This window comes from Lacerta agilis, chromosome 4 (assembly GCF_009819535.1).
Source record: "Lacerta agilis isolate rLacAgi1 chromosome 4, rLacAgi1.pri, whole genome shotgun sequence".
Taxonomy (NCBI): Eukaryota; Metazoa; Chordata; class Lepidosauria; order Squamata; family Lacertidae; genus Lacerta; species Lacerta agilis.
The window spans coordinates 13,866,672-13,880,888 of NC_046315.1; the positions used below are offsets into that span (position 1 = coordinate 13,866,672).

At 46.0% G+C, this 14,217-nt stretch overlaps 1 protein-coding gene across 2 annotated transcripts in view; it reads left to right on the forward strand.

Moving 5' to 3' along the window:
• The window catches only part of LOC117045235 (N-acetylated-alpha-linked acidic dipeptidase 2-like), a 30,397-nt gene that overhangs the window by 3,669 nt on the left and 12,511 nt on the right, over nt 1-14,217 (forward strand). The window contains exons 2-10 of one of the 2 annotated variants that reach the window (XM_033146105.1): nt 797-908; nt 4,452-4,638; nt 6,010-6,111; nt 8,439-8,564; nt 10,256-10,442; nt 11,062-11,155; nt 11,830-11,928; nt 13,101-13,186; nt 13,543-13,662. In XM_033146105.1, coding sequence (XP_033001996.1) covers nt 797-908; nt 4,452-4,638; nt 6,010-6,111; nt 8,439-8,564; nt 10,256-10,442; nt 11,062-11,155; nt 11,830-11,928; nt 13,101-13,186; nt 13,543-13,662 — 1,113 coding nt within the window. Of the gene's footprint in view, nt 1-796; nt 909-4,451; nt 4,639-6,009; nt 6,112-8,438; nt 8,565-10,255; nt 10,443-11,061; nt 11,156-11,829; nt 11,929-13,100; nt 13,187-13,542; nt 13,663-14,217 lie in introns of those variants that run through there. The other variant, XM_033146106.1, reaches the window with a different exon arrangement.

Genomic DNA, 14,217 nt, shown 5'->3' on the forward strand with positions numbered 1-14,217 from the left:
GGGTGAGATCACGGGGGGGGGGCATCTGGGTAGGCCTCCTTGAGCTTATTGGGAAAAAAGAGCACACACACACCCAAATACACTCACAACTGGGGGATGTGGACACAAGGAGAGCGAGGAAGGGAAGGAGAGAGAGAGAGAGAGAGAGAGAGAGAGAGAGAGAGACTGCTCTAACCACTGTGCACCACTCCCTGGTCCCTTGCATGACCTTGGGCCAGTCACTGTCTCTCCCTCTCTCTCTCAGCCTGAAGCCAGAAAAGAAGGCCACTGAGGTTACATATGGCCCATGGGGCAGAGATTAATCACCCCTCCTTTAACACAGTGTTTTTCAACCACTGTTCCGCGGCACACTAGTGTGCCGCGAGATGTTGCCTGGTGTGCCGTGGGAAAAATTGTGTTTATTTGATTCCTATTCAAGAGAATTACTTTATATATAGTCAATATAGGCACAGAGTTAATTTTTTTAACATTTTCTAATGGTGGTGTGCCTCGTGATTTTTTTCATAAAACAAGTGTGCCCTTGCCCAAAAAAGGTTGAAAAACACTGCTTTAACAGATGCAGAACTTGCCAATGATGATGTTTTGTTCCACAGTATGGGAAGCCTACTGATTTTTGTCTGGTCACATCCACATGGCACATTTAATGCACACGTCTTCCCTGCAAAAATCCCATCACATTGGATGATGGGCAAGTGAAAGAAACCTTGATAGCTTGGCTGATGCAATCCCATAATAGTAGTGCTTGGAAGGACAGGGGGGGACAGAACTGACTGTTGTCATTGCCACGGCATTGCAGGTTGGTGCGTGAAATCGGCGAACAAGCCAGCTGGCACGACAAACGCCTTTCGAAATGCAAGAAGGCAGCTTTTTGCAGAACTGAAGGCGGAAAACATCCGGGAATTTCTGCGGTGAGTTTTGCTGCTTTCTTTCTTTGGTGCCGAACTGTTTTAAAAGTTGTAAAAATGCAGAGCAAGCTCCAGAAGCGCCTCTCCAGATGACATCAACAGACTGCCAGGTGAAAGGCAGTGGCAGCCAGAACAGGATCAGGCCCCTGCTTCAGTCTGTTATAGGAAAAAATGGGGTTGGCATATGCAGCCCAACTCCCCATCAAGGGACTCTGTGTCCTCTAAATCCATTATCAGTCAGAGAAGAATGGGTGGATGCAAAATCCAGTGAAAGCAAGGCAGATCTTTATTTTTCTGTTGCAACAGAGTTCCCTCCCCACCCCACCCCCATTGCAAGGAGGTGAGGACTCAGAACAAAGGTCTACAAGAACTTTTAAAGACTTTAAAAAATCGCCCTGCCCCTTAGCCAAAAAACACCCCAAAAGCACCATACACAACATCACAGAAAGAGGCAGTCTACAACAGAAATTGGAGAGTGTGGCTGAGGGCCACATTTCCTTTGGGGAAGTCTTCCAAGGATCCACATGTCAGTGGTGTGTGGGGCCCAAAGCAAAAGTGGGTAGAGCAATAAATGTGAATTTTAATTTTGTTCAGGAGGCTAGCTTTTGCACATGCTCACACACCCTTCTCACACACCCGTCCAGAAGAGGGCAACCAAAATGGTCAAAGGCCTGGAAACGATGCCTTATGAGGAACGGCTTAGGGAGCTGGGTATGTTTAGCCTGGAGAAGAGAAGGTTAAGGGGTGATATGATAGCCATGTTCAAATATATCAAAGGATGTCATATAGAGGAGGGTGAAAGGTTGTTTTCTGCTGCTCCAGAGAAGCGGACACGGGGCCATGGATTCAAACTTCAAGAAAGAAGATTCCACCTAAACATTAGGAAGAACTTCCTGACAGTGAGAGCTGTTCGGCAGTGGAATTTGCTGCCAAGGAGTGTGGTGGAGTCTCCTTCTTTGGAGGTCTTTAAGCAGAGGCTCGACAGCCATCTGTCGGGAATGCTTTGATGGTGTTTCCTGCTTGGCAGGGGGTTGGACTGGATGGCCCTTGTGGTCTCTTCCAACTCTATGATTCTATGCTCCATTCAGATGAGCAAGAGGTGCCATGAGAGGTCAGGCAGAAATGCTCAGGGTACAAGGCAGGGGGTGGGCGGGCTAGGGAGATTTCCAAGGCCCAGAGAGAGAAGAAGCTTGGAGGGCCACATTTGACCCCTAGGCCTGAGGGTTCCCCACCTCTGTCCTAGAGGGTGACAGGGGTGGTGCTTAGCACTCTTCCCCCCCTGCTCTTGCTACTCAAAAGTTGAACATCTGGGGAGAGATAAAGGAGGTACAGATTGGAAACCTTCTCAGATGAAGAGCATCACGAGAAGAACAGACTCAGCTGACTAACCACCAGAGTTGCTTGGACTGTAATTTGCTGCAGGCACTGATTAATCATTGAACCACAATGTCTGCCTTTGGAGAGGAGGCAGTCATGTGCCTCCATCCTATCTAACCTGGTTTTCTTTTATCCCTCACCACCCCCACACATATTCCGCATACCCTACTGACCACAACCCTGCAATTTCACATATAGACATAGCACTCGTCTCATTTAAACTTTAACCCACTTGAGAATCCACTCTTGGAAAATACCCTGAAAAGGATGCATTTCAGTTGGATAAGTTCCAGTTTGCCATATATCTGCTCTGCTTAAGGCAGCAGTTAATTATTCTTGCCCCTTGCCAAATGATGACTACTTAATTTGTTTGCTTTTGGACACGGCAGTACAGACTTGTGGATCTGTAATAATAATAATAATAATAATAATAATAATTATTATTATTATTATTATTATTATTATTTGTACCCCGCCTATCTGGCTGGATTTCCCCAGCCACTCTGGGTGGCTTCCAACAAAAATCAAATACAAAAATATCACACATTAAAAACTTCCCTAAAAAGGGCTGCCTTCAGGTATTTTCTGAATGTCAGGTAGTTGACCTGTGATGGGAGGGCGTTCCACAGGGCAGGCGCCACTACCGAGAAGGCCCTCTGCCTGTTTCCCTGTAGCTTTGCTTCTCGCAGTGAGGGAAATGCCAGAAGGCCCTCGGCGCTGGATCTCAGTGTCCGGGCTGAATGATGGGGGTGGAGACGCTCCTTCAGGTATACAGGACTGAGGCCGTTTAGGGCTTTAAAGGTCAGCACCAACACTTTGAATTGTGCTCGGAAACATACTGGGGGCCAATGTAGATCTCTCAGGACCGGTGTTATGTGGTCCTGGCGGCCACTCCCAGTCACCAGTCTAGCTGCCGCATTCTGGATTAATTGCAGTTTCCGGGTCACCTTCAAAGGTAGCCCCAAGTAGAGCGCATTGCAGTAGTCCAAGCGGGAGATAACCAGAGCATGCACCACTCTGGTGAGACAGTCTGCGGGCAGGTAGGGTCTCAGTCTGCGTACCAGATGGAGCTGGTAGACAGTTGCCCTGGACACAGAATTAACCTGCGCCTCCATGGACAGCTGTGAGCATTATCTTACTATATATAAAGAAAAGTAAGGCTGTCGTCATGCTGCAGTTTTCATGGCCAATAGCAGGCGGCCCAGGCAAGCTGTATAATGAAGAATCATAGAATCACAGAGGGAGGGAGATACTTCACAGGTGGTTTGGCTGGGCTAGATAGGCTTTTGTTCTGATGCAGCAGGATCTTAGGTTCAAGGTAGTACAATAGTTTGCTAGATGGACTGATGAATTTTCTTAAATAAGGGGTAGGCAACTGCTTTCAGACCAAGGGCTGTATTGCTGTCTGGGAAAGAGTCAGAGGCAAACTGGGCAGAGCAATGCAAGCAAATAGTGCCTTTACACAGCAGGCTAGTCACACTCAAGCACCCCTCTCCATCTTTCATCTAGGAAAACAAGAGACACCATAGAAGCATAGAATTGTAGAGTTTGGAAGGGACCACGAGGGTTGTCTAGTCCAACCCCCTGCAACGCAGGAATCTTCTGCCCAATGTGGGGCTTGAACCCACAACCCTGAGATTAAGAGACTTGTGCTCTACTAACTGAGCTATCCCAGCAGAGTTCAGGCCAGAGCTCAGTCAGGCAAATAAACCCAAGGCACAAAGTAAGGGCCAGTGAGAGCCGTGGCCCCTGAAGAGAGTTTTGAGGGCCAGATCAGAGGGCCGCACTCTCAAGCCCCTGGACCAGTCCCCCACCAGCTGTTGTTGGACCACAATTCCCACCATCCCTAGCTAACAGGACCAGTGGTCAGGAATGATGGGAGTTGTAGTCTCACAACAGCTGGGGAGCTAAGCTTGAGGGGGGGAAACTGCCCTGGACTGTCTTAAACCCCCACACCCAATTTTTTAACACAAAGATGCATCCTTGTTGTGGGGGGGGGGAGATGATATGGAATAGAATCATTTTGGAATCCCCTACCTTGGCTATTCGAAACCATTTTGGAAAAGGTTTGCCTGCTTTGCCCTTTGGGGAACAGGAGATCCCAGCACTTATCCTGTCTTTTTTAAAATAAAAAAATAAAAAAACCCCAACCTCTGTGGTTCATTTCAGCTCTTTCACGAAGCTCCCTCATGTGGCAGGAACAGAACAAAATCTTCACCTGGCAAGACAAATACAAGCCCAGTGGAAGGAATTTGGCTTGGATACAGCCGAGCTGGTTCATTACGATGTCCTACTTTCCTACCCAAATCAAACCACCCCCAACTATGTTGCTATTACCGATGATCATGGAAACGAGGTAAAGAGGGCAGAATGTTCTCTCTGCTGCATGCGAGCTGAAAGAAAAGAAAGAATCGCATTCAGGAGGGCTAAACTGTGTCAGATCTCGAAATCAAATTTGAAAGTGGGTGGCTTTTGTATTCCAGGCGCTGCCAATCTTTCTTTCTGGTTTTTTTGGGGGGAGGCGTTTCCACGGGGACATTTGGATTTTCGAGAGGGTGCCAAGAGTAATGGCTCTTCAGGTTGCTTCTCACACCTGCTGTGGCAAACACACAGAAAGAGAGGAACCACACACATGTGCGTGCGCACACACAGAGAGAGACTCTATACTTTACTGGGTAAAAAATGGATCTAGTGGAATGAAGATGGATTCACAATAGTTTTCATGATTTCATATGGTGTCCTCTCAAAAAAAAAAAACCCACTATCAAATCAAACCTTTGTGGGGCACTGCAAAGTAAGAAGAGCAGTGCAGGATCAGGCCCAAGGCCCATCTTGCCCAGCACTCTGTTCTCACAGTGGCCAACGGGAAGCCCGTAAGCTGGACCTGTGAAAAAGCACAGATCTAGTGTGTTTGCCAGAGCCAGAAAAACACTGGTATGCTTCTGCTAGGTCAAGGCATTGGAACCAGTGTAATAGTTAGTGTCAGACTAGGACCCGGGAGACCAGGAATCAAGTCCCCGCTTAGTCAGGGAGCTCCCTGAGTGACTTTAGTTCAGGCACAGCCTCTTACTATAATCCACCTCAGAGGGTTGTTGGGTGGATTCAATGAGGAGAGGGAGAACCATACCCATTGCCTTGAACTACCGAGTCAAAAAGGTGGGGGCGGGTTGCAGGAAAGGGAAGTGAATTCTGTTGGACAGCCAAAATTCCCTGCATTGGCGGAAGCACTTTGTTGGATGTGGCCTGTTATCCGAAGGCAGAGGTCGTCAAGTCTTCAATATTTTTTTTCAACATTGTGACCAACATATTATGCTACACATCATGGTCCAATATGTTTGGTGACCCCTGTTTTAGCTGCTCGGGTACTGACCTGAGCCCTGAGAAGAACACAGAGTTAGGAGAGGAGATGGGAAAGGCAGTACTCTCCCAATTCCCTCCTTTCATTCTGTGTGTTTTTCAAGAGGGGGTAGCCATGCTCACCACCTCGTCCTGAAGGGGCAGTGAGCATGGACGTTGGAGGACTTAGTCTTAGAGAGTTTGTGGACACCACGGAGGTCCTCAAACCATGGGCACCTAGCTGGTAGCCCAGCTCTCTCCAGAAACAACAACAACAGAGGCTATTTGGCATTCAAAATACCAAATTCCAATCCTTAAAGAGTACAAACCTTTTCTGAATGTATGTGACATGCTACTCCAGCTCTCTAATAGTGTCTCTTCTTCCTAACAGATTTTCAACACGTCACTCTTTGAGCTTCCTCCTCCAGGATATGAAAACGTCTCAGAGGTGCTGCCGCCATATAACGCTTTTTCACCGCAAGGCACGCCGACGGTAAGGAGTCGGAAAACACAAATCCAGTCCTCGGAAGTCAGTGTGAGAAGGAGAGGGAAAATTTCGCAAGCTAGGCAAGAAGACAGTAATGGCCATCCTGGTATTAATATTGAGGATCTCCACGTTGTGCCTCTGAGCATGGGCGAAGTGTAAAGGGAGGGTTTGGGGTTGGCAAGTGATATGAGCAGGGACGCCAAGCCCTAGTAAGCCCATAGAGTTCTTTGGAGTAGAAAACCTCAGGGGCCCTCACCAATGATGGTACTTTTCTTACCTCAATCCTGCAGATCATAAGCCACAAGTTTCATAAACATTTAGTCTTGGTGCCTGGGTCAGGACACTCTTATTATGGGGTGCAGAGCTTATAAGAGAGTGAGTTAGGGTATTGTTGCCCCTTGCACATGCCAGTGTGGTGTAGTGGTTAAGAGTGGTAGACTCGTAATCTGGGGAACCGGGTTCGTGTCTCCGCTCCTCCACATGCAGCTGCTGGGTGACCTTGGGCTAGTCACCCTTCTTTGAAGTCTCTCAGCCCCACTCACCTCACAGAGTGTTTGTTGTGGAGGAGGAAGGGAAAGGAGAATGTTAGCCACTTTGAGACTCCTTCGGGTAGTGAAAAGCGGGATATCAAATCCAAACTCCTCCTCCTCCTCCTCCTCCTCCTCTTCTTCTTCTTCTTCTTCTTCTTCTTCTTCTTCTTCTTCTTCTTCTTCTTCTTCTTCTTCTTCTTCTACATCTCCCATACTTCTTCCTGACATGTGTGGACTTACGGTCTTTCCAGCTTGCACATCACTGAAGAAGTGTGCATGCACACGAAAGGTCATACCAAGAACAAACTTAGTTGGTGTCTAGGGTGCTACTGGAAGGAATTTTTAAACTGGTTTTAGAGTCATTGAGCACCCCAAATGTGCTGTTCTTCTTATCTTCTTTCTTCTTTCCTCCGTATCGACGGGACCTTGAAAATAACACTTATCTCAGCCTCCTTCAAATTGCTACAGCTAGTAGTGTGGCAGAAAGCAGGTGTTTACTTCAACTACATCCTAACTTCAAGGTTTTATGGTTTATGGGTAATTTTTTCTTAAAAAGTTTTCTGTTACATATATTCCACATTTATACAATGGCCAACAAAACAAAACATCAATCAGTTACCTATTGTTTGTGGAATGAAAGCAACAGCAGTAAATACCAAACTTATTCGCTGATATGATTTCCATTCTGGACATGAGACGAATGAATGAAAGACTGTAATTTCTGCTTCTGTTTTTCCTGGAATAACCCAGAATCTCTAGTCAGTACCCTGTGAGCAACATTGGTATCGCTTCCTCTATAACAGGGGTCAGCAAACTTTTTCAGCAGGGGGCCGGTCCACTGTCCCTCAGACCTTTTGGTGGGCCGGAGTATATATATATATTTTTGGGGGGATGAACAAATTCCTATGCCCCACAAATAACCCATAGATGCATTTTAAATAAAAGCACACATTATACTCATGTAAAAACACGCTGAATACCGGACCGTCCACGGGCTGGATTTAGATGGCGATTGCGCCGGATCCAGCCCCCGGGCCTTAGTTTGCCTACCCATGCTCTATAATATTGAACTCAAGTAGTCAGTGTCAACAGCTGTGGAGTCAAAACTGAGAAACAAGAGGGAGATATCAACATGTTCAAACTTACTGTGGAAGAAGGAACACCCCCCCCCCCAAAAAAAAGCAGGCAAGAAACAATTGTTTCTTGAGTTTCAAATGGTAAAGAAAAATGGAAAATTGGTTGTGGGACACAATGGAGTGTCCTGGAAGGAGGCATGGCTGGAATCCTGAACAAGGAATATTCTGCCAGGAGCTAAGAACACAGTACAACATTTTGTAGCAGGTCTTACTTATTCATTTTCTGGCCCATCTCCAAGGGCAGCCCCCTGTATAATGTATCACAGTAGTCTAGATGGGAGTGGACCATTGCAAGGGTCCCCAAGTTCATGCGCTTTGATATAGGTGTTTTAAAGACTATTATTCAACACAAGTGCAGTGGAACCTCGGTTTTCGAACGTAATCTGTTTCAGAAGACTGTTCGACTTCCAAAAAGTTAGAAAACCGAGGTGCAAAGGGCTGTCGGCAAAGTCAATTGAGAAAATTGAAAAGCATGCAGCGGAAGCTGTTCGACTTCCGAGGCGCGTTCAAAAATGGAAGCATTTACTTCTGGATTTTCGGCGTTTGGGTTCCGAAACGTTCGTCAAGAGAGACGTTCGAGAACCGAGGTTCCACTGTATAAGAGATTCCCAATGTAACCATGGACAGTGACGTAAAATGTTATTTTCCTCCCCCACCCCACAAAAAGGCAGATCTGGTGTACGTGAATTACGGCCGCACCGAAGACTTTTTCAAACTAGAGCGTGAGATGGGAATCAACTGTACAGGAAAGATTGTCATTGCCCGATATGGGAAAATATTCCGAGGAAACAAAGTAAGTTGATGATATCTCTGCTGTTGCTGCATTTTCTTTCCTTCTTCCCCCCATTTCCTTCCCTAATAATAAATCTTTTCAGATGCTGCTTTTCAGGTTTCAGTGTGGAAATACATCAGGTGGGAATAAGGGAGTAAACTCCCCGGTGGATCATACCACTTCAGCTTGCAGATAGCAATCCCATTTTTGAGTTCTCCCTGCTATAAAAAAAACACCTTCCCACAAGTAGAAACCTGCATAGCGTAAAGCAAATAATACTGCTGTTTGTTTTTACCTGAAAAGCTTTGTTTCATTGTTAATGCCAGGGAGCGTTCGAATATGTTATGTTCCCCTATAGTCTTTAGTGGTGTGTTCCATTTCATCATCTAGTTGTATGACAGACTCTCGCACTAAAGGTGGCAGATGGGTAGCCAATGTTCTGGGTGTTTAAAAGAGTCAGTTCTGCCTCTTAGCTATAATGGAGATGTCTGTTTTGTTCATGTGAAGTATTTTGTTCATGTGAAGAATGCCCTGTGTCCACTTATCTCCCACCCAGAGGGTCACATTAAAGAGGAGGCACTTCTGAAACAAAACTCTCTCTCTCTCTCTCTCTCTCTATCTATCTATCTATCTATCTATCTATATTTACACTCAATGAGGGTTTCAAGCTTTATGGTTCATTCACGTGAGGCACAATCCTTAGCTTCAGGCAAATGCTCTTTACAGAGAACTTCAAAAGCTTATTCAGCTTATTTAAACATAGGGTGAATCTACACACAGGGGAAAAACATTATAAATAAATCAGAAATTAAATTGTTATAACAAAAGGGAGGGGAAAACGCTATGGTGCCATCTGGAGCTACATGTTTATAATGCATCCCAAACGTTGTTTCTTGGCTAATGTAGCTGAGTCCCCAGTCTCAGCATAGACTGTTTCCACCTATTAATATTACCACACCAGCAACACTCTCGCTGTCCATTTGACTTGGGATGAAACTGAGTTGTGCTGCCTAGCTAACCCCGGATCCCCATCAGGGCAGATCCTTCTGTTCCCCAGAGGTGTCAGGGGAGGCAAAAGCTTGGACCCCACCAGAGAGGAGCCGCAGGCTCCCCCGATTCCAGCCAGTGTGGTGTAGTGGTTAAGAGCAGTGGACTTGTAATCTGGTGAACCGGGTTCGATTCCCTGCTCCTCCACATGCAGCTGCTGGGTGACCTTGGGCTAGTCACACTTCTCTGAAGTCTCTCAGCCCCACTCACCTCACAGAGTGTTTGTTGTGGGGGAGGAAGGGAAAGGAGATTGTTAGCCACTTTGAGATTCCTTAGGGTAGTGATAAAGTGGGATATCAAATCCAAATTCTTCTTCAGCAGGGTGGGCAGCTCTTCTCTGCCTCCTCATCCTTCTCCTCCTCCTCCTCCCTGCTGCTCCAACACCACCTCAAAGTAGACAACTTTGAACTTCTCCTCCTGCAGATCCCGCTGCAGCAGGGAACACCAAATTTTATCCTTGCTCCAGGCACCATATTATCAAAGTCTGCCCCGATGGTAGCTGGGGGTCCAAGCACATCTAAAAAGGTCCATAGGTTCTCCAGTCACAGTTTAGAGCACCAGCCTTATTCCAATGGCAGCAAGACAAGGAACAAATGCCACTTATTTCTTGGGCTATGGCGACGCACCTTTTGAAAACCACTTCTTAATGTTTGGCTGCTCTGTAGGTTAAAAATGCCATGTTAGCTGGAGCTAAAGGGATTATCCTTTACTCAGACTCTGCGGATTACTGCGCACCTGGAGTCGATCCCTATCCAGATGGGTGGAATCTCCCCGGAGGGGGAGTGCAGCGCGGGAATGTCCTAAACCTCAACGGTGCAGGAGATCCCCTTACCCCGGGGTACCCAGCCAAAGGTTAGTGATGTACCCAGCAGGAGAACACTTCAATCTCCCAGGACATTCTATAAAAGATCTCAAATTAGCTGTCTTAATACAAAGGAACTTCAGAAATAGACCGGAAAGAGAGGTGGCAGAATTGCAACTAATCACCAAACTTAAAACCATGGAGAAACCTGGTCTGAACAAAGACATTGGATTCTTATCTCATTATACATGACAAAGCTATCTTTAGCCATCTCACCCCTTGCCTTTCCCTGTAAGACCCTGTAAAAATTGCAGTCGTTAACAGTTGTCAACAGGTTTTCCACACCTATCAGCCGATCACCCATTCCCACCACCCTTCTGAGTAATACCCCTCCTCACTCCCTCACTATATTTAAGGGTGACTTCTGTTTCAGTGTATCTGAAGAAGTGTGCATGCACACGAAAGCTCATACCAAGAACAAACTCAGTTGGTGTCTAAGGTGCTACTGGAAGGAATTTTTTATTTTATTTTGTTTACACTTGGGAAGTAAGTTTAACTATTTGCTTCACGGGGAGAGTTTCAAGGTTTTCTGCCTGTTTAGCGTTCACCCAGATTTGCCTGCACAAAGCTTACCCAGTGGTTATATGGAAACTGTTCTTGGTTCCTCAGAATATACCTTCAGATATGGAGTTGACGATGGAGTAGGGATTCCCAGAATCCCAGTTCATCCCATTGGCTACCATGATGCAGAAATATTATTAAGGTATGTAGATTTTAGTCGTCTTTGGTGTTTGCAGAAAGCAGGGTGTGCTAATATTGTTATTCCAGCAGTATTAAAATATTGTTGCTTTACCCCTTATTTTTATTGATATGGGGGGGAAAGCTGGCACGACACCATATTTATCTTCATGGTGGGTTGGAAATATGATCTTGGCTCCTAATCTCACACTGCTTAAACTAAGATTTAGGCTCAAATCTCCATTTAGCCATGAAGGTCACTGGATGGGTCAGCCTAGCTTATTTTTAGCCTAACGAAATTTCAATGTATCTGTGAGGACAAGATTGTGAGGTAGGCATGCTTATATGCTCTCCTGAGCTCCTTGGAGGAAAGATTGGATTGAAAACGTTGTAAGTAAAAAAATAATAAGTTAAACTGGATGTTTCCTCTGAAAGGGATAGTGAAACACAATCATTTTGACATAGTAGGACAGCTACCTGCAACACAACAATTCACAAGGGGCAGCTGCAGGCATATCAAGAAGCCCTGACCCTAAAACAGAAAGCATATTGCATATTAATTTGGTGACATGCCCTAAAGCCACTAAATGTTGGGACCCCTTCATACTTGCCATTTGGGAAATCACTGTGTTAAGGAGATGATGGCTGCTAATTCAACGGCCTTGCCAAGATATGTCGGTCTTGCTTCCCCTGCTGCAGGTCCATGGGAGGTCCTCCGCCTCCGGATGAGAGTTGGAAGGGAAATCTCAACGTGTCCTATAACATTGGGCCCGGATTTTCCGGCACCTACTCCAGAAGGTCAGTCTGAACACTTCTACGATCCAGCTGCCATTCCAAACCCTATGAAATGGCCTATGAAATACTGTATGAGAGTTGCTGCCATTTCCTGGAAGGTCTTCTGTGTCTTTCACGTAGCATATTGCCTACACAAATGGCATATCCCAGTGGTGGCTGGTGCCCTTCGGGACTGGCAAGGCAGAAGGTATGGAGGCCAACAGTAGGTGGCGCCAAAGCCAAAGACGGGCAGAGCCAACTCATTCTGTTTTTGTCCTTGTTCTCCCTGCAGCGTTCAACAAGGGGAAAACTCGAGACTAAGGAGAAACAGAAGAACATAGGAAGTGGACTTATACTGAGGCAAACCATTGGGTCCCTCTAGCTTGGCTACTGAGCTATGGCCCTTTCTCCCAATCAGGGCCAGCCCTATCATTAGGCAGAAGGACGTGACCATCTCAGGTGGTTGATGCTGGAGTGCTGGCAGTGGTGGTGAGGTGTTGTGGAACACATGGCCTGTTTTGCACCTCCCTCAGCTACCCTGCAGTGGAAGATGCTGTTCTGTCACCAGTGTCAAGGTTTCTACTGCCAGCTGAGTCAACTTTGAGTGGTGGCGGCAGGTTCCATGTTGTCTTTTGCCTCAGTCGGCAAAATCTCTTGCGCTGACCCAGTTCATGAATCCGCCCTTTGCTCCCAGAAAGAGGTTGCCTGAGCCAGAACAGGAGTACCTGAAGGCTTGATCCAAGGAACAGCTTACCCAGGGCAGCATCTCGCAGTACCAAAGCCTTGTCTCCTTGTACAGTCGTACCTTGGAAGCAGAACGCCTTGGCTCCTGAACAAATCGGCTCCCAAACGATCGAAGCCCGGAAGTGTGTGTTCCGGTTTCCGAATGATTTTCAGAAGCTGAATGTCCAGCATGGCTTCTGCGGCTTCCGATTGGCTGCAGGACATTGGCTGCAGGACACTCCTAAAGCCAAGCTTTGGTTTTTGAATGGTTCCAGGAGTCGAATGGACTCCCAGAATGCATTCTGTTTGAGAACCAAGGTACGGTACGACTGTACAATCAAGAGATTAGCTTCGCTCTTTGGCAGCAGGAGCAGACCCCCAATGCTAATTCATCCCCTCACTGTTGATCTGGCAAGTCCTAGTTTGGTTGACACCACTAAGCTCTCACAGAATACTGTGCTTTCATTCTACAGGAAAGTCAGAATGCACATTCACACAGTCAATAAAATCACGCGAATATACAACGTTATCGGGACCATCAAAGGAGCAGTGGAACCCGGTGAGCTTTTTTCTGGCCTGACGGCTGTTGGTTTTACAGTGTTCCTAGAGTGAAAGGTTCAGGGCTCATTTGTAGTCATTTCTTTTGCAGAAGCTTCAGAGATAACCAGAAATTGAGACTCTGAAAGAGCACTTTTGCAGCATCGCTGAATAGAATGATTCGGGTTTCCTCTTATTCTTCCTCTGGAAAATTCTATTGTTCTCCCATCCCACTAGCCCCTTTCGGGGTGGGGGTGGGAAGTCTGATCTGAATAAGGAAAGAAAAATCTGCCAAGTATATTTCGAGTTAGATCCAGTTCTTTGTAACGTTCCTCTCTTATTTTTTTGTTTTGCTTTGTTTTTGTTCCTCCTCCCTAGATAGGTATATAATTTTGGGAGGCCACAGAGATTCTTGGGTCTTTGGTGGAATCGACCCAACCACTGGGGCAGCCGTCCTTCAAGAGGTGGCTCGGAGTTTTGGCAAGTTGGTGATGAAAGGTAATGAACTGCGCAAATAGAAAATAAAACATGAAGCATGCTTTCCAAGCTGAATAGGCTATCTGTTTCTAGACCCAATTCATTGTAATAGTGATTCACTTTACAGCAATATCCTATTCCTAGAAATAAGTCTTAGCAAGTCTAGCGCAACTTTCATAAAGTTAAATGGGTACAGGATTGCAGACTGATATAAGCCTAAGGCAGCTTTCCCCTCTAGATGTTGTTGGACTTCAGCTACCATCAGTCCCTCCCAGAAGGGCCAGGGAACATGAATTATGGGAGTTGTAGTCCAACAATATAGCCTACACTAGTGGCCAAAATTGTGGAAACCTTTTGGGAAAAGTGCATTTCTGAGGTCTGATGGCTCATAACACCATTTTAATTTTGGAGTGATACCATAAAGTTATATATCAATGGAAAGATAATTTAATGAGGAATGTAATGCAACAAGGTTTGTTCAGTTATCTGTATTCTATTAAAAGTTACAGGCAAATAACCAGAAAAAGGAAACACAACTTACTTAGGTTGATATGAAGTAGCTTTCCTTCATTTGAA